General features: G+C 45.9%; 1 protein-coding gene across 1 annotated transcript; it reads left to right on the plus strand.

Moving 5' to 3' along the window:
• The first annotated feature begins 13,626 nt into the window (after positions 1-13,626).
• Positions 13,627-25,743, plus strand: LOC122551856 (C-X-C chemokine receptor type 2-like). Its single transcript, XM_043694390.2, has 2 exons — positions 13,627-13,764; positions 22,481-25,743. Exon 2 carries the CDS (start codon positions 22,484-22,486, stop codon positions 23,621-23,623), a length of 1,140 nt encoding a protein of 379 aa, XP_043550325.2. The 5' UTR covers positions 13,627-13,764; positions 22,481-22,483; the 3' UTR covers positions 23,624-25,743.
• Positions 25,744-26,787: the final 1,044 nt, after the last annotated feature.

Below are 26,787 nucleotides of genomic sequence, written 5' to 3' on the forward strand. Positions count from 1 at the left end.
ACAAATATAGGAACCTTCTCCTTTTAAGAGTGTAAACGCAAACACTCTGGAATTTGAAGACTATGTTTGTTTATCACCTTTCTCCCTTGATTTTGCACTGGACATACTCTTTTCTTCTTCAAGTTCTATCTTCATAATTGAATGATTAACTGGAATATTACATTTTACAACAATTCATACACCATGAAATGTTTAGCAGATCTGTTTCATTGACAACAATCAGGCTAATTTATCAATGAACACAGTTTAAAATCACAGGCTAAATTTATAGGGCCCCTGGGAACCAGGAATGGAGGTGATCGGCCCCAAAAATACTGGTGCCCAGTCAGCATACCAATTCCACAATGCTGCTCCCAGTGCCAGCATTAAGGCTGGAAAAGGAATTCTACTCTTCTCCCACTTTAGGTTAGATATACTAAAGTTGTCATTAGGAACAATCCTTACCAGAATTGCTCTTTTCTTCTTTAAACACTTACTACCTGTTTTATATTTTCTTGTTGACTTTCTCTGGTTTTACCCATTTTCTTTGTTTATATTCTATCCAATCTTCTGACCTGTCACCTGTCTTTGCACAATATGTCTTTACTTTAAGTCTGGTATCACCTTTAACATTTCTGGTTAACCATGGATGGTGCGTCCTTCCCTTGTAATTTGTCTTTTTCTTTGGAATGTACCGACTGTGTTTTCTGAAGTATCCCCTTAAATGTCTGCCACGGTATCTCTAATCTTTTAAGATTAGATATCTCAAAATTGGTCTGTTGTGAACAGAGCCAGGGGTATGTGACCACAGACGAAGCGGATATGAGAACCTAGAAAGTTAAAGTTGATGAGCCTCAGCCCCTGCAATTGTCCAACAGTTACAAAGTTCTTGCAAACTGTGCAGATTAGACCACGGATTGCAGGGAGGATGAACAAACTGACCATAGCACCTTGGTACAGAGGATCATTCAAATGGGGAAACGAAAAATGAATGTAGTTGTGGTAGGGAACAATGTAATTCAGGAGATAGATACTGTCATTTTCAGAAGTGAGCAGGAGTCCCAAAGGTTGTTTGGCCTAGCTGGTGCCAGGTCTAAGGCCAGCTCTTCAGAGCTGGTGAAGAATTTAGGGAGGGTGGGGAGAGATCTAGTGTTGCATGATGCATGCAAAGTAGGACCCTCCAGCTGGAGCTTGTCTGCTCAGCTGGTTCTTCTTTTCTTGTTTGTCTTCTCTTTCCATTCGTGTTTTTTTCTCTTCCTTTCCTTCTTTTTCATTAGTAGACTTGCCAATGTTAAAGTTGTTTAAATGGTCATTGTATAGTCATATGGATGAAAATGGAACTGTGTAGGTTAGATGGGCTTCAGATTGGTTTTTCAGGTCAGCGCAACATTGAGGGCCAAAGGGCCTGTACTGCGTTGTTATGTTCTATGTTAGATTGAGAGAGAGTGTGCACGTGTGTGTGTGTGTGTGAGAGAGAGAGTCTATCATGTGGTGGTTCTGGATTAGTGGTGCTGGAAGAGCACAGCCGTTCAGGCAGCATCCAAGGAGCAGCGAAATCGACGTATCGGGCAAAAGTCCTTCTTCAAGGCTTTTGCCCGAAACGTCGATTTCGCTGCTTCTTGGATGCTGCCTGAACTGCTGTGCTTTTCCAGCACCACTAATCCAGAATCTGGTTTCCAGCCTCTGCAGTCATTGTTTTTACCTAGCATGTGGTGGGGCCACCACTAGTACAACATGAATCCATGATCTCAGTTGTGGTTATCCTCATGTTTACTGAACTTGGCTACTGGCCTCTGCTTGGTGACTCTGCGTTTTTATGTACCCCGAAGTCCGCTTTGGAGGACATTTACCAGACGACCTGAGGCCAAATGTTCTTGACTACTGAAGTGATCCCCAACTGGAAGGGAACATCCTTGCCTGGTGACAATATAAAAATATTTTAAACATTACAAAAGGGAGTGAGAAGCCAAAGTGAGCACAGACTCCTTAGAGAATTAGACTGGGGAAATACTGGGGCAGCACAGTGACTCAGTGGTTAGCACTGCTGCCTCACAGCGCCAGAGACCTGGGTTCAATTCCCTCCTTGGGCGACTGTCTGTGTGCAGTTTGCACATTCTCCCTGTGTCTCCTCTGGGTGCTCCAGTTTCCTCCCACAATCCAAAGATGAGCAGGCCAGGTGAATTGGCCATGCTAAATTGCCCATTGTGTTGGGTGCATTAGTCAGGGGTAAATATAGGGTACGAATGGGTTGCTCTTCGGAGGGTCAGTGTGGACGTGATGTGGCGAATGGTCTGTTTCCATGCTGTAGGGAATTGAATCTAATAATGGGGAACCAGAAAATGGCAGAGGAGTTGAATAAGTATTTTGCATAAATCTTCACACTGGAAAACACTATAGCATTCTAAAATTACTAAGTAAACAAGGGCAAAAGGAAAGGAAATACATGCAATAGGTATCACTAGAGAAAAATTCCTCTGGAAACTATTGGGCTAAAGATCAATAAGTCCTTTGGACCTGATGGGATGCATCCTAGGATGAAATTAGAATAACACAATTCATAACAATAATAGGGCAATTGGAAGTTATTATTATGATCAAGTAGAATTGGCATGGCTTCAGGAAGGGAAAGTCACTCTTGACAAATTTATGAGAATACTTTGAGGAGGGAACAAGAAGGACAAATAAAGCAGAAACAGTGGACGTAATATATTTGGATTTTCAGAAAGTATGTGATAAGTTACCACAAATTAGGCTACTTGTGCGAGCAGCAGCGGAGGTAGGACGAACTCGGAAGACTGCAGATAAGGTAAGGCAGTTTTTATTAAAATTACTTACCGGGAGCGGGCAGCGGTGTTTTTCTCTTTCACAGAAGGAGCGGGAGCAGCGGAGGAAGTGACGGGGACCAGACGGGTAGCCGGGAAGGTAAGCAGTGAGTATAAATACTCACCCTTTGACGCCAATGGCCATTTTAAGTGCGAGCAGCAGCAGAGAAGGAACGGGAGCAGCGGAGGAAGTGATGTGGACCGGAGGGGCAGCCGGGAAGGAAAGCAGTGACCATATATATCAGCAAGGCGGCTAAACCCGAGACTCTACTACTGTAGTGTCTCCCACCTGCCCTCCTCCTCTAATCTAGTTAATAAGTAGGAAGAGTGGGAGTGATGACCAGGTGACTGCCGGTAATATATCTGGGCAGTGGCTGAACCCGAGACACGACACGTGTTGTGTCTCCCACCGCCTTCACCCCCCCCCCCCCCCCCCCCCCCCCCCAACCAAAGATAGGACTGGGGTTTGTTAAGGTAAGGATTTTCTATTTCTTTATCGGTGAATGGTTAACAATTTACTTTTTATGGTTTATCTATTAATTGGATTTTAGAAAAAGACTATAGCAGAGAGGTATCAGAACCTATTTTAACTCAAACCTATACAAAGTAATAAAGTAATTAACTAAGCAGAGATGGCTGGGCAGGTGATGTGCTGTAGCTGTATGATATGGGAGCTGGCTCATCCCATTGTGAACGGTAGTGACCACATCTGCAGCAAGTGTTGGTTGCTGGAAGAACTCCAGATCAGAGTTGATGATCTGGAATCTGAGCTTCAAACACTGTGGCACATCCGGGAGGGGGAGAGTTACCTGGACGCTTTGTTTCAGGGGCAGTCACACCTGGGAGATTAAGTAATTCACATTCAGTTAGTGATCAAGGACATCAGAGTGTGACTGTAAGTGAGGCAGGCAGAGGGAACTTGAGTTCAGGAGTGCAGGAGCCTCAGCCCTTGACCTTGTCCAACAGGTATGAGACCCTTGCTCCCTGTACGGATGAGGCAAAGGGCTCTGGACAGGATGAGCCAACTGACCAAGGCACCATGGTGCAGAAGGCCATTCAAGAGGGGGGAGCAAAAAGACAAGTAGTTGTTATAGGGGATTCTATAATTGAGGGACAGATAGTATCCTATGCAAGCCAGATCGGGAGTCTCGCATGGTGTGTTGCCTGCCCGGTGCCAGGGTACGAGACATCTCCGACCAGCTTGAAAGGATATTGGAGCGGGAGGGGGAGGATCCAGTTGTTGTGGTCCACGTTGGGACTAACAACATAGGCAAGGCTAGGGTGGAGGACCTGTTTGGGGATTATCAAGCACTCTGAAGGAAAGTGAAGTACAGGTCCTCAAGGGTCATAATCTCTGGATTACTGCCCGAGCCACGTGCCAAATGGCATAGGGATAAGAAAATTAGGGAAGTAAACACGTGGCTAAGGGATTGGTGTGGGAAAGAGGGATTCCATTTCATGGGGAATTGGCATCAGTTTTGGAACCGGGGGTATCTGTACCGTTGGGACGGTCTCCACTTGAACCGATCTGGTACCAATGTTCTAGCGAAGAGGATAAATAGGGTGGTCAGTAGGACTTTAAACTTCTGAGCTGGGGGGAAGAGAAAGTGAAAGCGACAGGGAGTATGGAGTTAAATGGAAAGATAAGCAGGAGGATAGCATGTATGCAGGTGGATTTAACCTTGAGGCAGATTAGGAGTGCAACAAAAAGGAAGGATAACTTAGGACATCTTATGACTTCCAATATCTCTAATGATAAGAATGTTAGCATCAAGGCACTTTACCTGAATGCTTGTAGCATTCATAACAAAGTAGATGAACTAACGGCAGAGATCATCGTGAATAATTATGATGTGGTAGGCATCACAGAGACATGATTGCAGGGGGGTCAGGACTGGTAGTTAAACATCCAAGGATTTACAACTTATCGAAAAGACATGGGGGTGGGCGGTGTGGCCTTGTTAGTTAAGAACAAAATTAAATCTATGGCACTGAATGACATAGGGTCGGATGATGTGGAATCTGTGTGGATGGAATTGAGGAACCACAAAGGCAAAAAAACCATAGTGGGAGTTATGTACAGACCTCCTAACAGTGGTCAGGACCAGAGGCGCAACATGTACCGGGAAATAGAAAAGGCATGTCAGAAAGGCAAGGTCACAGTGATCATGGGGACTTCAATATGCAGGTGGAGTGGGTAAATAATGTTGCCAGTGGATCCAAAGAAAGGGAATTCTTGGAATGCTTACAGGATGGCTTTTTGGAACAGCTTGTCATTGAGCCCACAAGGGAACAGGCTATTTTGGACCTAGTGCTATGTAATGAACCAGACTTTATAAAAGATCTTAAAGTAAGGGAACACTTAGGAAGCAGCGTTCATAATATGGTAGAGTTCAGTCTACAGTTTGAAAGAGAGAAGGCAAAATCGGATGTAATGGTGTTACAGTTAAACAAAGGTAATTACAGGGGCATGAGAGAGGAACTAACGAAAATCGACTGGAAGCAGAGCCTAGCAGGGAAGACAGTAGAGCAAAAATGGCAGGAGTTTGTGGGTATAATTGAGGACACAGTACAGAGGTTCATCCCCAAGAAAAGAAAGATTATCAGGGGAGGGATTAGACAGCCATGGCTGACAAAGGAAGTCAGGAAATGTATCAAAGAAAAAGAGAGATCCTATAAAGTGGCCAAGAGCACTGGGAAATCAGAAGATTGGGAAGGCTACAAAATCAAACAGAGGATAACAAAGAGAAAAATAAGGAAGGAGAGGATCAAATATGAAGGTAGGCTAGCCAGTAATATTAGAAATGATAGTAAAAGTTTCTTTCAATACATAAGAAACAAATGACAGGCAAAAGTAGACATTGGGCCACTTCAAACTAATGCTGGAAGGCGAGTGATGGGAGATAAGGAAATAGCTGGAGAACTTAATAAGTACTTTGTGTCAGACTTCACAGTGGAACACATGAGTAATATCCCAACAATTAAAGGGAGTCAGGGGGCTGAGTTGAGTATGGTTGCCATTACAAAAGAGATAGTATTAGAAAAGCTAAAAGGTCTTAAAATTGACAAATCTCCTGGCCGTGATGGGCTACATCCTAGAGTTCTGAGGGAGGTGGCTAAGGAAATAGCGGTGGCGTTTGTTGAGATCTTTCAAAAGTCACTGGAGTCAGGGAAAGTCCCGGATGATTGGAAGACCGCTGTGTAACCCCATTGTTCAAGAAGGGATCAAGACAAAAGATGGAAAATTATAGGCCAATTAGCGTAACCTCAGTTGTTGGTAAAATTTTAGAATCCATTGTTAAGGATGAGGTTTCTAAATTCTTCGAAGAGCAGGGTCGGATTAGAACAAGTCAACATGGATTTCGTAAGGGGAGGTCGTGCCTGACAAACCTGTTAGAATTCTTTGAAGAGGTGACAAGTAGGTTAGACCAGGGAAACCCAGTGGATGTGGTCTACTTAGACTTCTAAAAGGCCTTTGATAAGGTGCCACACGGGAGGCTGCTGAGTAAGGTGAGGGCCCATGGTGTTTGATGTGAGCTGCTGGCATGGATTGAGGATTGGCTGTCTGACAGAAGGCAGAGAGTTGGGATAAGAGGTTCTTTTTCGGAATGGCAGCCAGTGACAAGCGGTGTCCCACAGGGTTCAGTGTTGGGGCCGCAGCTGTTCACGTTATATATTAATGATCTGGATGAAGGGACTGGGGGCATTCTAGCGAAGTTTGCTGATGATACAAAGATAGGTGGACAGGTCGGTAGTACTGAGGAAGTGGGGAGGCTGCAGATGGATCTAGACAGTTTGGGTCCAGGAAATGTCTAATGAAGTTGAATGCGAGCAAATATGAGGTCTTGCACTTTGGAAAAAAGAATACAAGCAATAGACTACTTTCTAAATGGTGAGAAAATTCGTAAAGCCAAAGTACAGAGGGATCTGGGAGTACTAGTCGAGGATTCTCTAAAGGTAAACATGCAGGTTGAATCCGTGATTAAGAAAGCGAATGCAATGTTGTCATTTATCTCAAGAGGGTTGGAATATAAAAGCAGCGATGTGCTACTGAGACTTTATAAACCTCTGGTTAGGCCCCATTTGGAGTACTGTGTCCAGTTTTGGGCCCTGCACCTCAGGAGGGACATACTGGCACTGGAGCGTGTCCAGCGGAGATTCACACGGATGATCCCTGGAATGGTAGGTCTAACATACGAGGAATGGCTGAGGATCCTGGGATTGTATTCATTCGAGTTTAGAAGATTAAAGGGAGGCCCACCACTCTCTGGCTGAAGAAATGTCTCCGCACTTCTGTTCTGAATTTACCCCCTCTAATTCTAAGGCTGTGCCCACGGGTCTTAGTCTCCTCGCCTAACGGAAACAATTTCCTAGTGTCCACCCTCTCCAAGCCATGTATTATCTTGTAAGTATTTATAAGATCTCCCCTTAATCTTCTCAACTCCAATGAATACAATCCCAGGATCCTCAGCCATTCCTCCACCTTAAAACTATGACCCCTCATGTTAACAATTTCTGCCCTGGGAAAAAGTCTCTGGCTATCAACTCTATCTATGCCTCTCATTATCTTGTACACCTCAATTAGGTCCCCTCTCTTCCTTCTTTTTTCCAATGAAAAAAGTCCAAGCTCAGTCAACCTCTCTTCGTAAGATAAGCCCTCCATTCCAGGCAGCATCCTGGTAAACCTCCTCTGAACCCTCTCCAAAGCATCCACATCTTTCCTATAATAGGGTGACCAGAACTGGACACAGTATTCCAAGTGTGGTCTAATCAAAGTTTTATACAGCTGCAACAAGATCTCATGGTTTTTAAACTCAATCCCCCTGTTAATGAAAGCTAAAACACCATATGCTTTCTTAACAATCCTGTCCACTTGGGTGGCAATTTTAAGGGATCTATGTCCCTGCACACCAAAATCTCGCTGTTCCTCCACACTGCCAAGAATCCTGTCTTTAATCTTGTACTCAACTTTCAAGTTCGACCTTCCAAAATGCATCACTTCACATTTATCCAGGTTGAATTCCATCTGCCACCTCTCAGCCCATCTCTGCATCCTGTCAATGTCACACTGCAGCCTACAACACGGCACGGTGGCACAGTGGTTAGCACAGCTGCCTCACAGTGCCAGAGACCCGAGTTCAATTCCCGCTTCAGGCGACTGACTGTGTGGAGTTTGCACATTCTCCCCGTGTCTGCATGGGTTTCCTCCGGGTGCTCTGGTTTCCTCCCACAGTTGACCATAGCAACACGACGGTTGGAGGAAGAGCACCACATCTTCCGCCTAGGAACTCTCCAACCACAAGGGATGAACTCAGATTTCTCCAGTTTCCTCATTTCCCCTCCCCCCACTTTGTCTCAGTCAAATCCCTCAAACTCAGCACCGCCTTCCTAACCTACAATCTTCTTCCTGACCTCTCCACCCCCACCCCACTCTGGCCTATCACCCACACCTTGACCTCCTTACACCTATCGCATTTCCAACGCTCCTCCTCCCTACCTTTTATCTTAGCCTGCTGGGCACACTTTCCTCATTCCTGAAGAAGGGCTTATGCCCGAAACGTCGATTCTCCTGTTCCTTGGATGCTGCCTGACCTGCTGCGCTTTTCCAGCAACACATTTTCAGCTCTGATCTCCAGCATCTGCAGTCCTCACCTTTTCCTCCCACAGTTCAAAGATGTGCAGATCAGATGAATTGGCTGTGCTAAATTGCCCGTAGTGTTAGGTAAGGGGTAAATTAGGGGTCTGGGTGGGCTGCGCTTCGGTGGGTCGGTGTGGACTTGTTGGGCTGAAGGGCCTGTTTCCACAATGTAAGTAATCTAATCTAAAACAGCCCTCTATACTGTCAACGACACCTCCAACCTTTGTGTCGTCTGCAAACTTGCTAACCCATCCTTCAATCTCCTCATCCAAGTCATTAACAAAAACTACAAAGAGTAGAGACCCAAGAACAGAGCCCTGTGGAACACCACTCACCACTGACTTCCAGGCAGAATACTTTCCTTCTACTACCACTCGCTGTCTTCTGTCGACCAGCCAATTCTATATCCAGACAGCTAGATTTCCCTGTATCCCCTTACTCCTGACCTTCTGAACGAGCCTACCATGGAGGACCTTATCAAATGCCTGGCTGAAGTCCATATACACCGCTCAACCCTCACCAACTTGTCTAGTAACATCCCCAAAGAACTCAATAAGATTTGTGATCTGTCTTTCTCAGCTTTGAATAAACTTGATAAACCATCTCATTTCCTGCTTTTTCTTCCCACTTTTTGGTATTTTCTCCACCTAAGTTTTCACCTCCCCTGTGGTGGGTCTCAGCCGGTTCTCTCAGCAGCTTGTCACAGGTTTCAGTCTTGAAACTTTATTGCTGGAACAGCACAGCAGGTCAGGCAGCATCCAGGGAACAGGAGATTCGACGTTTCGGGCACAGGCCCTTCTTCAGGATTCAGTCTGGCCTCCCAGCAGCTTGTGGTGGGTCTCAGTCTGGTCTCTCAGCAGTTTGTGGTGGGTCTCAGCCTGGTCTCTCAGCAGCTTGTGGTGGATCTCAGTCTGGTCTCTCAGCAGCTTGTGGTGGGTCTCAGTCTGGTCTCTTAGCAGCTTGTGGTGGGTCTCAGCCTGGTCTCTCAGCAGTTTGTGGTGGGTCTCAGTCTGGTCTCTTAACAGTTTGTGGTGGGTCTCAGCCTGGTCTCTCAGCAGCTTGTGGTGGGTCTCAGTCTGGTCTCTCAGCAGTTTGTGATGGGTCTCAGACTGGTCTCTCAGCAGCTTGTGGTGGATCTCAGTCTGGTCTCTCAGCAGTTTGTGGTGGGTCTCAGTCTGGTCTCTTAACAGTTTGTGGTGGGTCTCAGCCTGGTCTCTCAGCAGCTTGTGGTGGGTCTCAGTCTGGTCTCTCAGCAGTTTGTGATGGGTCTCAGACTGGTCTCTCAGCAGCTTGTGGTGGGTCTCAGTCTGGTCTCTTAGCAGCTTGCGGTGGGTCTCAGCCCGGTCTCTTAGCAGCTTGTCACAGGTCTCAGCCTGGTCTCTCAGCAGCTTGTGGTAGGTCTTAGCCTTGTTTCTCAGCAATTTGTGGTGGGTCTCAGTCTGGTCTCTCAGTAGCTTGTCACAGGTCTCAGTCTGGTCTCTTAGCATCTTGTGGTGGGTCTCAGCCTGTTCTCTTAGCTGCTTGTCACAGGTCTCAGCCTAATCTCTCAGCAGCTTGTGGTGGGTCTCAATCTGGTCTCTCAGCAGCTTGTCACAGGTCTCAGCCTGGGCTCTCAGCAGCTTGTGGTGGGTCTCAGTCTGGTCTCTTAGCAGCTTGTGGTGGGTCTCAGCCGGGTCTCTTAGCAGCTTGTCACAGGTCAGCCTGGTCTCTCAGCCGCTTGTGATGGGTCTCAGTCTGTTCCCTTAGCAGCTTGTGGTGAGTCACAGTCTGGTCTCTCAGCAGCTTGTCACAGGTCTCAGTCTGGGCTCTTAGCAGCTTGTGGTGGGTCTCAGTCTGGTCTCTCAGCAGCTTGTGGGGGTCTCAGCCTGGTCTCCCAGCAGCTTGTGGTGGGTCTCAGTCTGGGCTCTCAGCAGCTTGTGGTGGATCTTAGCCTGGTCTCTTTGCAGCTTGTGGTGGGTATCAGTCTGGTCTCTCAGCAGCTTGTGGTAGGTCTCAGCCTGGTCTCTCAGCAGCTTGTGCTGGGTCTCAGCCTTGTCTCTCAGCAATTTGTGGTGGGTCTCAGTTTGGTCTCTCAGCAGCTTGTGGTGGATCTCAGTCTGGTCTCTTAGCAGCTTGTCACAGGTCTCAGCCTGGTCTCTCAGCAGCTTGTGGTGCGTCTCAATCTGGTCTCTCAGCAATTTGTGGTGGGTCTCAGCCTGTTCTCTTAGCAGCCTGTCACAGGTCTCAGCCTGGTCTCTCAGCAGCTTGTCACAGGTCTCAGCCTAGTCTCTCAGCAGCTTGTCACAGGTCTCAGCCTAATCTCTCAGCAGCTTGTGGTGGGTCTCAGCCTGGTCTCTCAGCAGCTTGTCACAGGTCTCAGCCTGGGCTCTCAGCAGCTTGTGGTGGGTCTCAACCTGGTCTCTCAGCAGCTTGTGGTGGGTCTCAGTCTGGTCTCTCAGCAGCTTGTCACAGGTCTCAGTCTGGTCTCTTAGCAGCTTGTGTTGGGTCTCAGTCTGGTCTCTCAGCAGCTTGTGGTGGGTCTCAATCTGGTCTCTCAGCAATTTATGGTGGGTCTCAGCCTGGTCTCACAGCAGCTTGTCACAGGTCTCAGCCTGGTCTCTCAGCAGCTTGTCACAGGTCTCAGCCTGGTCTCTCAGCAGGTTGTGATGGGTCTCAGCCTGGTCTCACAGAAGCTTGTGGTGGGTCTCAGTCTGGTCTCTTAGCAGCTTGTGGTGGGTTTCAGCCTGGTTTCTTAGCAGCCTGTCACAGGTCTCAGCCTGGTCTCTCAGCAGCTTGTGGTGGGTCTCAGCCTGGTCTCTCAGCAGCTTGTGGTTGGTCTCAGTCTGATCTCTCAGCAGCTTGTGGTGGGTCTCAGCCCTAATCTCTCAGCAGCTTGTGATGGGTCTCAGCCTGGTCTCCCAGCAGCTTGTGATGGGTCTCAATCTGGTCTCTCAGCAGCTTGTGGTGGGTCTCAGCCTGGTCTCTCAGTACCTTTTCACAGGTCTCAATCTGGTCTCTCAGCAGCTTGTCACAGGTCTCAGCCTGGTCTCTCAGCAACTTGTGGTGGATCTCAGCCTGGTCTGTCAGCAACGTGTGGTAGGTCTCAGCCTTGACTCTCAGCAGCTTGTGGTGGGAGTCAGCCTTGTCTCTCAGCAGCTCGTGGTGTGTCTCAGTCTGGTCTCTCAGCAGCTTGTGGGGGTCGCAGCCTGGGCTCTCAGCAGCTTGTCACAGGTCTCAATTTTGTCTCTCAGCAGTTTGTAATGAGTCTCAGTCTGGTCTCTCAGCAGTTTGTGATGAGTCTCAGTCTGGTGTCTCAGCAGCTTGTGCTGGGTCTCAGCCAAGTCTCACAGAAGCTTGTGGTCGGTCTCAGTCTGGTCTCACAGAAGCTTGTGGTGGGTCTCAGCCTGGTTTCTTAGCAGCTTGTGGTAGGTCTCAGTCTGATCTCTCAGCAGCCTGTCACAGGTCTCAGCCTGATCTCTCAGCAGCTTGTGGTGGGTCTCAGTCTGGTTTCTCAGCAGCTTGTGGTAGGTCTCAGTCTGATCTCTCAGCAGCTTGTCACAGGTCTCAGTCTGGTCTCTTAGCAACTTGTCAGAGGTCTCAGCCTAATCTCTCAGCATCTTGTCACAGGTCTCAGCCTGGTCTCTCAGCAGCTTGTGGTGGGTCTCAGTCTGGTCTCTTAGCAGCTTGTGGTGGGTTTCAGCCTGGTTTCTTAGCAGCCTGTCACAGGTCTCAGCCTGATCTCTCAGCAGCTTGTGGTGGGTCTCAGTCTGGTGTCTCAGCAGCTTGTGGTAGGTCTCAGTCTGATCTCTCAGCAGCTTGTCACAGGTCTCAGTCTGGTCTCTCAGCAGCTTGTCACAGGTCTCTGTCTGGTCTCTCAGCAGCTTGTGGTGGGTCTCAGCCTGGTCTCTCAGCAGCTTGTGATGGGTCTCAGCCTGGTCTTTCAGCAGCTTGTCACAGGTCTCAGCCTGGTCTCTCAGCAGCTTGTGGTGGGTCTCAGTCTGGTCTCTCAGCAGCTTGTGATGGGTCTCAGCCTGGTCTCTCAGCAGCTTGTCACAGGTCTCAGTCTGGTCTCTCAGCAGTTTGTGGTGGGTCTCAGTCTGGTCTTTCAGCAGCTTGTGGTGGGTCTCAGCCTGGTCTCTTAGTAGCTTGTGGTGGATCTCAGTTTGGCCTCTCAGCAGTTTGTGGTGGGTCTCAGTCTGGTCTCTTAGCAGCTTGGGGTGGGTCTCAGCCTGGTCTCCCAGCAGCTTGTCACAGGTCTCAGCCTGGTCTCTCAGCAGCTCGTGATGGGTCTTGGCCTGATCTCTTGGCAGCTCATGGTGGTGTCTTGGCTTAGGTGTGCGAGTGGATCCTGCCCGGGTATATTCCCAAGACACTGGAGGAGATTGGAGAGGTGGCAGATTCAGCAGCAGTGATGGTATCTGTGGGCAGCAGCTGCTTTGAGAATAGGTGGCTGAGGTCTCCCAGAGAGTGAGATCAACAGGGGACTCATCAAAGACAGATGAACATTTTAACTTATTCCTTTATTTTCCTAGCGTAAACTACAAAAGATTTTAATGTTAACTATTACCTTATTTCTCTGCTATTCTATGAAGTAATGCTTAACTTTTTAACTCTCATTTTTTAGATTAGATTAGATTCCTTACCATGTGGAAACAGGCCCTTCGGCCCAACAAGTCCACACCAACCCTCCAAAAAGTAACCCACCCAGACCCATTCCTCTACACTTACCCCTTCACCTAGCACTACAGGCAATTTAGCATGGCCAATTCACAGGGTTTTGCACCTAGGTATGTACCATGTGTACTTGAGTACACATGACAATAAGCTCTAAATCTAAAAAGAATCTAAGTCTAAAAATCTAAATCTAAATAATTAGAACCACAACTAAAACATCAGTGTCACACATGCATGATTCCCAAACGCTAAATTCAGTTGAGGTGAGAATTCTGTGAGAAAATATGCTTGATAAACTATCAATCATAATTCTACCCCTGCAATACATGCAAGATCAGAGATCTCCTGATTGTGACATTTTTGGCTCTATACTAAGTTTTGCATATTTTTATCCTTGCATCACTTCTTGCAGACATTGTGCACATTGCCTTAAAATTACTAAATGCATTACAACACTCTTCCCATTTTTGCTTTGCAAAATACCTAGACCACATATTTGACAGGACATACATTAGACAGTGCTCTCACTCAGCTGAGACATAAAGCAGTACTTCATGTCACTGAGTGTCAAAGTAGTCAGTGAATTGCCATCTTTCTACATGCCACCCTGCCTGGTCAAGAAACCTAGTGTAGAAGACTAAAGACTGGAAAAATAAAACATCTTTTAAGAAGGTATGTAGGTATTATTTTGCAGCTGTTCAATTTGCATATTTGAAAATCTTACAATTGTATTTACAAAATGAGCAGATATCTCATAATGCTTCTTACAAAAGAGACATAGAGACAGGAGTATAATTCCATCTGTCAGCTATGGCACAGCACACTTGTCTCTGAGACAGAAAGGTGTGGGTTTACATTCCACTATCCAGTATTGAGCACAAAAGTCTAGGCTGACACCACCGCAGACCTCAAGGAGAGTGGGATGCTTTTATCCTGTGGTATAGAGACAAGAGAGATCCAGGTGGGTAAGAGATTTCATGTGGGCCTATGTTTGGTAATCTTTGCATAGTGTTATACAAAATCAGGTGTTAGGAGAGGGGAGAGGGGCTTTTCGTGGGTGACTGGGACTGTTGAAGGAGGAGATAGGAGATGTTCTGATGCAGCTGGACTGAGGTGTCAAGATTGCATGGGATAATGAGATGATTGCAACCATGGAGAATGAGAGACTCCACAATTCATATCAGCTCAGATGATAAGTCATCTAGACCCAAAACCTTAGCTTGCTTTTTCTCCATGGATGCTGCCTGACTTGCTATGATCTCCAACATTTTTTATTTTCAGACCTAGAATGGCAGCTTATTTGTTAGCACCAGAAGAAAATTCCTGCTCTTCTAGAACCCACAAAAGATTTAATTTGGACAGACCTCTTAATTCATCTTTGGTGAAACAGGTCACAATTAATGGTGAATGCTTGAACTATCCAGTCAAAAATTCCAATTGGAGGTTATATGATCCATTTTCTGTATTGAAGTTCCTGCTGGCTGTAACAGTATAATACTTTTGACAGCTTTTAAAATAGATTTATTTTTTGTGCTAAAAGGATGATATTGTTATTGACTTCATGTTGAGATGGCTACTACTAAAGTACTGGAAAAAAAATCTCTCTGTGCATTTGACTTCAAAGTAGATTCCAAGCTTCCAAGCAGCTGATGCTTTGCTTCAGAATTTCTTTGGAGAAAGTGAGGTCTGCAGATGCTGGAGATCAGAGCTGAAAATGTGTTGCTGGAAAAGTGCAGCAGGTCAGGCAGCATCCAGGGAACAGGAGAATTGACGTTTCGGACATGAGCCCTTCTTCAGGAATAAGGAAAGTGTGCCAAGCAGGCTAAGATAAAAGGTAGGGAGGAGGGACTTGGGGGAGGGGCATTGGAAATGCAATAGGTGGAAGGAGGTTAAGGTGAGGGTGATAAGGTGAGGGTGATAGGCCGGAGTGGGGGTGGGGGCGGAGAGGTCAGGAAGAAGATTGCAGGTTAGGAAGGCGGTGCTGAGTTTGAGGGATTTGACTGAGACAAGGTGGGGGGAGGGGAAATGAGGAAACTGGAGAAATCTGAGTTCATCCCTTGTGGTTGGAGGGTTCCTAGGCGGAAGATGAGGCGCTGTTCCTCCAACCGTCGTGTTGCTATGGTCTGGCGATGGAGGAGTCCAAGGACTTGCATGTCCTTGGTGGAGTGGGAGGGGGAGTTGAAGTGTTGAACCACGGGATGGTTGGGTTGGTTGGTCCGGATGTCCCAGAGGTGTTCTCTGAAACTTTCCGTAAGTAGGCGGCCTGTCTCCCCAATATAGAGGAGGCCACATCGGGTGCAGTGGATGTAGTAAATGACGTGTGTGGAGGTGCAGGTGAATTTGTGGCGGATATGGAGGGATCCCTTGGGGCCTTGGAGGGAAGTAAGGAGGGAGGTGTGGGCGCAGGTTTTGCATTTCTTGCGGTTGCAGGGGAAGGTGCCGGGAGTGGAGGTTGGGTTGGTGGGGGGTGTGGACCTGACGAGGTAGTCACGGAGGGAGTGGTCTTTTCGGATTTCTCCAGTTTCCTCATTTCCCCTCCCCCCACCTTGTCTCAGTCCCAACCCTTGAACTCAGCACCACCTTCCTAACCTGCAATCTTCTTCCTGACCTCTCCGCCCCCACCCCACTCCGGCCTATCACCCTCACCTTAACTTCCTTCCACCTATCGCATTCCAACGCCCCTCCCCCCAAGTCCCTCCTCCCCACCTTTTATCTTAGCCTGCTGGACACACTTTCCTCATTCCTGAAGAAGGGCTCATGCCCGAAACGTCAATTCTCCTGCTCCTTGGATGCTGCCCGACCTGCTGCGCTTTTCCACCAACACATTTTCAGTTCAGAATTTCTTTGTTAGTTTAACCATAGACATATATCTCTGTTTTAGCTCAAGCACCTATCCAGGCACATTCTAATCAGTTTGGATGTGAAATGTAAAGGCTGCAAGGAAGGGCAGTACCCATTTGGAGCAACTTTTTGGCCTACGTAGTCTTCTCTCTGTGACCATTTTCCATTTGATCACAAGTCCACCTTAAATATCATCTAAAGGAGGATCAGTAACCAGATTTTAGAAAGTTGGAAAATGAAATTGAGGATAGATGAGCAGAAACAGAAACAGAAATTGCTGGAAAAACTCAGCAAGTCTGGCAGCTTCTGTGAAGAGAAAGCAGAATTAATGTTTCGTGTCCAGTGACCCCTCTTCAGAACAGTACTGAAATACATTACACTTTGCCCATTCCAAGTCATTAATATAGATAGTAAATAACTGAGGTCCCAGGACTGATCCTTGTGACTCTACACTGGTTCCATCTTTCCAACATGAAAAAGACCTGTTCATCCCAACTGTTGTCTCATGTGCAGTGACCAATCTTCAATATGGCAGATAGATGGGTGACAGTGAGGGGGACTGGGAGGAAGCAGCCAGTGCAGGGACCCCCTGCGGCCGTTCCCCTCAAGAACAAGTATACCGTTTTGGATACTTGTGGGGGGGATGACTTACCAGGGGTAAGTAACGGCGCTCAGGTCTCTGGCACGGAGCCTGTCCCCGTTACTCAGAAGGGAAGGGTGAAGAAGAGCAGAGCAGTAGTAATTGGGGACTCGATAGTTCGGGGCACAGATAGGCGGTTTTGTGGGAACGAGAGAGACTCACGTTTGGTATGTTGCCTCCCAGGTGCAAGGGTACGTGATGTCTCTGATCGTGTTTTCCGGGTCCTGGAGGGGGAGGGGGAGCAGCCCGAAGTCGTGGTCCATATTGGCACCAACGACATAGGTAGGAGGAGTGCCGAGGATGTTAGACAGGCTTTCAGGGAGCTAGGTTGGAAGCTCAGAGTTAGAACGAACAGTTGTTGTCTCTGGTTTGTTACCCGTGCCACGTGATAGAGATTCGAGGAATAGGGAAAGAGAACACTTAAATGCGTGGCTACAGGGATGGTGCAGGAGGGAGGGATTCCGGTTTTTGGATAACTGGGGTTCTTTCTGGGGACGGTGGGACCTCTATAAACAGGATGGTCTACACCTGAAACTGAGGGGCACCAGTATCCTTGGGGGGAGGTTTGCTAGTGCTCTTGGGGAGGGTTTAAACTAACTCTGCAGGGGCATGGGAATCCAGATTGTAGCTTCAGGGTGCAGGGCCTGGAGTGTAGGGAGGTTAGGAACATGGCATCAATTTCCAAGGAGGGTGCCTGTAAACAGGAAAGTGGCTTGAAGTGTGTATACTTCAATGCAAGAAGTATACGAAATAAGGTAGGTGAACTTGCAGCGTGGGTTGGTACCTGGGACTTCGATGTTGTGGCTATTACGGAGACATGGCTAGAACAGGGACAGGATTGGCTGTTGCAGGTTCCAGGATTTAAATGTTTTAGTAGGGTCAGAGGTGGGGGTAAAAGAGGGGGAGGTGTGGCATTGCTTGTCAAAGATAGTATTACAGTGGTGGAAAGGACGATGGATGAGGACTTGCCATCTGAGGTAGTTTGGGCTGAGGTTAGGAATAGGAAAGGTGAGGTCACCCTGTTAGGAGTCTTTTACAGGCCTCCTAATAGTCCTAGAATCATTGAAGAAAGGATAGGGAAGGTGATTCAGGAGATGAGTGACAGTAATAGGGTGGTTGTTATGGGGGACTTTAACTTTCCTGATATTGATTGGGAAAGCTATAGCTCAGGTTCGTTAGATGGGTCAGTGTTTGTTCAATGTGTGCAGGAGAGTTTCCTGACACAATATGTAGACAGGCCAACAAGAGGTGAGGCCATACTGGATTTGGTTCTGGGTAACGAACCAGGCCAGGTGTTAGAATTAGAAGTAGGTGAGCACTTTGGGGATAGTGACCATAATTCGGTGATTTTTACTCTCGTGATGGAGAGGGATAAGTGTGTACTACAGGGCAAGAGTTATAGCTGGGGTCAGGGAAATTATGATGCGGTGAGGCATGACTTAGGATGTGTGGCTTGGAAAAGTCGACTCCAAGGCAAGAGTGTAAATGATATGTGGAGCTTGTTCAAGGAGCAACTATTGAGTGTCCTTGATAATTATGTACCTGTCAGGCAGGGAGGAAAGGGTCGTGCGAGGGAGCCATGGTTTAATAAGGAATTGGAATCCCTTGTTAAATGGAAGAGGGCGGCCTATCTCAAGATGAGACGTGAAGGTTCAATTGGGGCGATTGAGAGTTATAGGGTAGCCAGGAAGGACCTGAAGAGAGAGCTAAGAACAGCAAGGAGGGGACATGAAAGGTCCTTAGTCGGTAGGATTAGGGAAAACCCTAAGGCTTTCTATAGGTATGTTAGGAATAAAAGAATGACTAGGGTAGGAATAGGTCCAGTCAAGGATAGTAGTGGGAAGTTGCGTGTGGAGGCGGAAGAGATTGGGGAGACACTGAATGAATACTTTTCTTCAGTATTTACTCAGGAACAGGGCATTGTCGTCGATGTGAATACTGAGTCACAAATAAGTAGAATGGATGGCTTTGAGGTATGTAGAGAAGAGGTGTTGGAAATCCTGGAAAAGGTGAAAATAGATAAGTCCCCTGGGCCTGATGGCATTTATCCTAGGATTCTCTGGGAAGCAAGGGAGGAGATTGCAGAGCCATTGGCCTTGATTTTTATGTCCTCTTTGTCTACAGGAGTAGTGCCAGAAGACTGGAGGATAGCAAATGTGGTTCCCTTATTCAAAAAGGGGAGTAGGGATAACCCTAGTAACTATAGGCCGGTGAGTCTCACTTCTGTTGTGGGCAAAGTCTTAGAGAGAATTGTAAGGGATAGGATTTATGCACATCTGGATAGGAATAATGTGATCAAGGATAGTCAGCATGGTTTTGTGAAGGGCAGGTCGTGCCTCACAAACCTTATTGAATTCTTTGAAAAGGTGACGAAGGAGGTTGATGAGGGGAAAGCGGTAGATGTGGTATATATGGATTTTAGTAAGGCGTTTGATAAGGTTCCCCATGGTAGGCTACTGCAGAAAATACGGAGATATGGCATTGAGGGTGAGTTGGAGGTTTGGATTAGGAATTGGCTGGATGGAAGAAGACAGAGGGTAGTAGTTGATGGCAAAGTTTCTTCATGGAGTGCCGTCACTAGCGGTGTTCCGCAAGGATCTGTTTTGGGACCATTGCTGTTTGTCATTTTTATAAATGACCTGGAAGAGGGGTTAGAAGGTTGGGTGAGCAAGTTTGCAGATGATACGAAAGTCGGAGGAGTTGTTGACAGTGAGGAAGGATGTGGCAGGTTACAGCAGGATATAGAGAAGCTGCAGAGCTGGGCAGAAAGGTGGCAAATGGAATTCAATGTAGCTAAGTGTGAGGTGATTCACTTTGGGAAGAATAACAAAAAGATGGGGTACTGGGCTAATGGTCGGATACTTGGTAGTGTGGATGAGCAGAGGGATCTTGGTGTCCATGTACACAGATCTCTGAAAGTTGCCACCCAGGTAAATAGTGCGGTGAGGAAGGCATATGGCGTACTGGCTTTTATTGGTAGAGGAATTGAGTTCCGGAGTCCTGAGGTCATGATGCAGTTGTATAAGACTCTGGTGCGGCCGCATCTGGAATATTGTGTGCAGTTTTGGTCGCCATACTATAGGAAGGATGTGGAGGCACTGGAACGGGTGCAGAGGAGGTTTACCAGGATGTTGCCTGGTATGGAAGGAAGATCGTATGAGGAAAGACTGAGACACTTGGGGCTGTTTTCATTAGAGAAAAGAAGGTTTAGGGGTGACTTGATTGAGGTGTACAAGATGATTAGGGGGTTAGATAGGGTTGACAGTGTGAACCTTTTCCCGCGTATGGAGTCCGGTATTACAAGGGGGCATAGCTTTAAATTAAGGGGGGGTAGATATAGGACTGAAGTTAGGGGTAGGTTCTTCACTCAGCGAGTCGTAAGTTCATGGAATGCCCTGCCAGTAGCAGTGGTGGACTCTCCCTCTTTATGGGCATTTAAGCGGGCATTGAATAGGTATATGGAGGATAGTGGGTTAGTATAGGTTAGGTGGGCTTGGATCGGCGCAACATCGAGGGCCAAAGGGCCTGTACTGCGCTGTATTCTTCTATGTTCTATGTTCTATGTTCTATGTTCTAATCCATGTGAAGACATTACCGAGATAATAACGTGAACTCTTCTTGAACAGGGGCAGCATATTTCAAAGCTGGCAGGAAGAGAGCTGGGAGGGAATAGAAGAGAAACTTCTTTAATCAGAAAGTTTTTAGGATTTGGAATACATTGCCTTGGAGTGGTGGAGGCAGATTTCATCAGGGGTTTCAAAAAAGGGCAGAATAAATATTTGAAAGACATAAAGTTAAAGGGCTACAGAAATACAGCTGGAGATTGGGATGAGTTGGATAGCTCTGTCGAGAGCTGGTAAAGACACAATTGATTGGATGACTTCCTTCTGTACTGTGAAATTTTATGATTCTATGATTAGCAATTTTCAAAGTGAACTATGGAATATTCTGACCAATGCCTCCACTATAGAGTCATAGAGATGTACAGCACGGAAACAGACCCTTCAGTCCAACCCGTCCATGCCGACCAGACATCCCAACCCAATCTAGTCCTACCTGCCAGCACCCGGCCCACATCCCTCCAAACCCATCCAAATGCCTCTTAAATGTTGCAATTGCACCACATCCTCTGGCAGCTCATTCCATACACGTACAACCTTCTGTATGAAAAAGTTGCCCCTTAGGTCTCTTTTATATCTTTCCCCTCTCACCCTAAACCTATGCCCTCTAGTTCTGGACTCCCCGACCCCAGGGAAAAGACTTTGCCTATCCACCCTATCCATGCCCCTCATAATTTTGTAAACCTCTATAAGGTCACCCCTCAGCCTCCGACGCTCCAGGGAAAACAGCCCCAGCCTGTTAAGCCTCTCCCTGTAGATCAGATCCTCCAACCCTGGCAACATCCTTGTAAATCTTTTCTGAATCCTTTCAAGTTTCACAACATCTTTCCGATAGGAAGGAGTCCAGAATTGCACGCAATATTCCAACAATGGTCTAATCAATGTCCTGTACAGCCGCAACATGACCCCCCAACTCCTGTACTCAATACTCTGACTAATAAAAGAAAGCATACCAAATGCCTTCATCACTATCCTATCTACCTGCGACTCCACTTTCAAGGAGCTATGAACCTGTACTCCAAGGTCGCTTTGTTCAGCAACACTCCCTAGGACCTTACCATTAAGTGTATAAGTCCTGCTAAGATTTGCTTTCCCAAAATGTAGCACCTCGCATCTATCTTAATTAAACTCCATCTGCCACTTCTCAGCCCATTGGCCCATCTGGTCCAGAATCTGTTGTAATCTGAGGTAACCCTCTTCGCTGTCCACTACACCTCCAATTTTGGTGTCATCTGCAAACTTACTAACTGTACCTCTTATGCTTGCTTCCAAATCATTTATATAAATGACAAAACGTAGAGGGCCCAGCACCGAACCTTGTGGCATTCCACTGCTCACAGGCCTCCAGTCTAAAAAACAAACCTCCTCCACCACCCTCTGTCTTGTACCTTTGAGGCAGTTCTGTATCCAAATGGCTAATTCTCCCTGTATTCCATGAGATCTAATCTTGCTAATTAGTCTCCCATGGGGAAACTTGTCGAACGCCTTACTGAAGTCCATATAGATCAAATCTACTGCTCTGCCCTCATCAATCTTCTTTGTTACTTCTTCAAAAAACTCAATCAGGTTTGTGAGACATGATTTCCCATGCACAAAGCCATGTTGACTATCCCGAATCAGTCCTTGCCTTTCCAAATACATGTACATCCTGTCCCTCAGGATTCCCTCCAACAACTTGCCCACCACCGAGGTCAGGCTCACCGGTCTATAGTTCCCTGGCTTGTCTTTACCGCCCTTCTTAAACAGTGGCACCACGTTAGCCAACCTCCAGTCTTCCGGCACCTCACCTGTGACTATCGATGATACAAATATTTCAGCAAGAGGCCCAGCAATCACTTCTCTAGCTCCCCACAGAGTTCTCGGGTACACCTGATCAGGTCCAGGGGATTTATCCACCTTTAGCCGTTTCAAGACATCCAGCACTTCCTCCTCTGTAATCTGGACATTTTGCAAGATGTCACCATCTATTTCCCTACAGTCTATATCTTCCATATCCTTTTCCACAGTAAATACTGATGCAAAATATTCATTTAGTATCTCTACAGCCACTTTCTTTAAGACCCTAGGTGCAGGCCAGATTGTTAATAACCTGTCTGCAGTGACTTCCCCTCACTCATTGATCAAACAACACTTGCAGCAAGTAAACAGCACTTGCAATTTCAGCCACAATTGAAAATACAGAAAAACAAGGAGATATCATCTTCACAACACACATGCTATAACAATACAAATTTGACAACATACCTTCAGATTTGTCTCATTACCCAATCTACTCTTTTTCTTTCAGAAAATGGACAGCCAGAAATTTGATTTGGCGGATTTTAACTTGAGTGATATACTTGAAGATTATACAATTTCCTATGATTACGTTATTGATCCAGACATGTCACCCTGTACTTCTGTCGTGAATGAGTCAATCAACACAGCTCTGGCTGTTATCTATAGCCTGGTGTGCTTCCTCGCTGTGACAGGGAATATTATTGTAATGACTGTCCTACTTTATAATCGACGGACCATCTCATCCACAGACATCTACCTGCTTCATCTGGCAGTGGCTGATTTGCTCTTTGCCATGACCTTGCCTTTTTGGATTGCAGATGCTGTATCTGGCTGGGTGTTTGGTGATGCCATGTGTAAAATTATCAGCATGTTACAGGAGGTTAACTTCTACAGTGGGATTCTGTTTCTGGTTTGTATTAGTATCAATCGTTATCTGTCCATTGTCTACGCTACACAGGCCCGCAAGCAAAAGAAACCTTATCTAATTAAGCTGATTGTTGCCGCTGTTTGGTTAGTGTCTATTGCTCTGTCTTTACCAGTTTTGTACAAGGGCGAATATATTCATTCTGGCCGAGTCATGTGTTATGAGATACTCGAAGGTGAATCAGCTGAAACATGGAGAATAACCACAAGACTTTTGCAGCATTTTGTTGGGTTTCTGATCCCACTGGCTGCCATGATTTTCTGTTACAGTGTGATGATCCTGAAACTGTGTCAAACAAAGGGATTCCAGAAACAGAAAGCTATGAAGATCATTATTGCCGTGGTGCTGTCCTTTGTAATTTGTTGGCTGCCGTACAATATAACTGTGCTCGTTGATACACTGATGAGAAGCAAACTCATTACTGAAACTTGTGACCGGCGCAATCATATTGACAGAGCTCTGTCTGCAACTCAAAGTTTGGGTATCCTGCACAGTTGTATTAATCCAATCTTATACGCATTCATTGGAGTGAAATTCAGGAGGAACCTGTTGAAAGTCTTTGTTAAGAAAAGGATCATTAAGCAAACAATTATATCAAAGTACAGGAGATCTGTATCTTCAATCACTGAATCTGGATTTATCTCAACTAGTATGCACATTGCTTCTGATGAAAATGTCAGGTCAGCCAGCAAGACAGCAGATAATAAACATGAAATAAAGTTTTAAAGAACTAAAAGATTGAGTAAGAATGGTTTAGAGATTTCAGTTCTGAATACAGTAATTATGGAGTTTTGAGATGTATTGATGAGTCAATGAGATGGGTCAATGATGGTGCGATGAGATGTAATACGCAATTGTCTGAAAGCTTGATGTGAGGAGTATTCATTCGGATCCAATTAATTTCCTAAACTTGATAATGTGGGACATCCATATTATTGGTTGGATAATAATCTGATTGCTAACTCTGAACAATGACTGCTTTGCTACCAAAGATACCCACATTCCTTAGTCACAGAATCATGATAAGGAACAATTGCTTCATTTGCATGGCATGTAATGGAATTAATATAACTATGGTCAGTCTAAACCAATCCTGTGAAATGAACATCTCCTTGAGCTGTTCTTTCTTTTGACAATAACTTGACTCAGTTTTATCAAAGTGCACACAGACAGAACTAAGTCAAACAAAAGAAAAGGTTTCAAAAGCACAATGCCTGTACTAGAGCATAGAACATTACAGTTCAGTACAGGCCCTTTGGCCCTCGACGTTATGCAGACCTATGAAATCAATCTGAAGCCTATCTAACCTACACTATTCCATTCTCATCTATATGTTTATCCAATGACTATTTAAATGCCCTTAAAGTTGGTGAGTCTACTCCTGTTGCAGGCAGTGCGTTCCATGCCTCTACTACTCTAAAGAAACTACCTCTGACATCTGTCCTATATCTATCACTCCTCAATATCAAGCTATGTTGCCTCATGCTAGCCTCCACCATCTGAAGAAAAAGGCTCTCACTGTCCACCCTATCTAACCCTGTGATTATCTTATATGTTTCAATTAAGTCACCTCTGAACATTCTCTCTCATGAAAACAGCCTCAAGTCCCTCACTCTTTTCTCACAGACCTTCCCTCCATACCAGGCAGCATCCGAGTAAATCTTCTCTGAACCCTTTCCAAAGCTTCCACATCCTTCCTATAATGCGGTGACCAGAACTGTATGCAATTATCTATTTTCCCTGGACTGTCGGAGGCTGAGAGGTGACCTTACAGAGATCTATAAAATCATGAGGGGTATGGATAGGATAAATAGACAAAGTCTCTTCCCTGGTATGAGGGAGTCCAGAACTAGAGGGCATAGGTTTAGGGTGAGAGGGGAAAGATATAAAAGAGACCTTTTTCATGCAGAGGGTAGTAAGTGTATGGAATGAGCTGCCAGAGGAAGTGGTGGAGGCTGATATAATTGCAACATTTAAAAGGCATCTGGATGGGTATATGAATAGAAACGGTTTGGTGGGATATGGGCCCGGTGCTGGCAGGTGGGACTAGATTGGGTTGGGATAGCTGGTTGGCATGGACAGATTGGACTGAAGGGTCTGTTTTCGTGCTGTGCATCTGTATGAGTTTATGACTCTAAATGCAGCCGCACCAGAGTCTTGTACAGCTACAGCATGACCTCATGGTTTCAAAACTCAATCCCTCTACCAATAAAAGCTAACACACCGTATGCCTTCTTAACAACCCTATCAACCTGGGCGGCAAGTTTCAAGGATCAACCTGGACACCAAGATCCCTCTTCTCATTTACACTACCAAGAATCTTACCATTAGCCCAATATTCTGCATTCCTGTGACTCCTTCGAAAGTGATCATCTCACACTTTTCTACATTAAACTCCATTTGCCCACCTCAGCCCAGCTCTGCAGCTTATCTATGTTCCTCTGTAACCTACAACATCCAACATACTACTAACTCATTCCTCATCTGGTCTCAGCATTTCTTATCTGAATGAATTAAAAGGGCAGTAAGTACTACGAACATAAGAAACAGTAGCAGGGATAAATCATTCATCCTCTTGTGTCTGCTTCACCATTCAACAAGATAATCACCTACTTGCGCCCTTAACTCTACTGCGTGTCTGTCCCATAATACTTGATTCACCTGTCAATCAACAATCAAAGTCCACTTTGAATATTTTCAATGACCCATCCTCCACCATTCGTTGTGGTAGAGAATTCCAAAGGCTAACAACCTCCTCATGTCGAGGTTAAACCAGAGTCCCTTCATTTTAAAAATATTTGAATATCGCAGTGCACAAAAATTTCTTACCTTGACTTCTTAGTGCTTTTCCAACAGTCGTGGAAGGCTCCAGTGTGTTGGTGGTCAGAAGTGGAGCTGTATTCCATCTCCCACATCTATAGGGACAAGGCCCAGACAAAGGGTGAACTTGAAATGGTGTCATGCAAATGGGTCAATAATGAAAACATTAAAGCTACTTTCACTCAGGCTTGTGCATTGCAAAGGCCTTCACGGAAAGTTGACCCGGCAGAATTTTCTAAATCTTCCCTGAACTTTTAGAAGCATAGATGAGGGGATCTTCATTTGACTGGGGCTGGGAGGGAGGGGTGGAAAAAATACAGATTCCTGTTGGCTGGTTAAAATTTGGCATTGAAGTTCTCAGAATCTTTCAGGTAGGTCAGTTTTTCTGACCTTGAACTTGTTTTGCATTAACATGCCAAGAATACTCAATAGTGTCTCAGCCTACTGGAATAACATTCAATTTAGAATTTCATTAACCTATGTCATGGTTATAACTGCTGCCTCACAATGTTGGGGACATGGATTTGATTCCAGCCTTGGGTGATTCTGTGTGGAGTTTGCACATTCTGCCTGTGTCTGTGTGTGTTTCCATTGAATGCTCCTGTTTCCTCCCACAGTCCAAAGATGTGTAAGTTAGGTGGATTGGCCACGGTATGCCTCCCCACTTATTTCTCCAACCATTTCAAGTTCTTTGTTGAAGACATGGAGCAGTTGACTAATTAGTTGTTCAGTCTTTTAGTCACTGATTAAACATAATGGCTTATAGCAAGTGATGAGAGAGAACAGCTTTCTTTCATTTCTAGGTTATATAGAAACACTTATATAGAAATCACTTTAAGCCTGTTTCACAATTCAATATGGGGTTGTGGCAAATGCTCTATCTCAATGTCATCATCATGCTTTTCCCTATACCTCTTGATGCCTTTAAAAATCTAAAAATGTATCTCTTTCTTGAATATATTCATTGACTTGGATTCCACACCCTCTTGTGGTAGAGAATTCCATTATCTTTTGAGTGAAGAAATCTTTCCTCATCGCAATCCTAAATTGGTCTGCCCTGTATCCTGAGA

The sequence above is a fragment of the Chiloscyllium plagiosum genome, unplaced genomic scaffold, assembly GCF_037043375.1.
Source record: "Chiloscyllium plagiosum isolate Xiang-an unplaced genomic scaffold, Cpla_swu_hap1 HiC_scaffold_7, whole genome shotgun sequence".
In the NCBI taxonomy this organism is placed as follows: Eukaryota; Metazoa; Chordata; class Chondrichthyes; order Orectolobiformes; family Hemiscylliidae; genus Chiloscyllium; species Chiloscyllium plagiosum.

What these genes read in the sequence shown, in the direction of transcription:
- LOC122551856 (XM_043694390.2), top strand. Translation starts at nt 22,484, where the DNA reads ATGGACAGCCAGAAATTTGATTTGGCGGATTTTAACTTGAGTGATATA.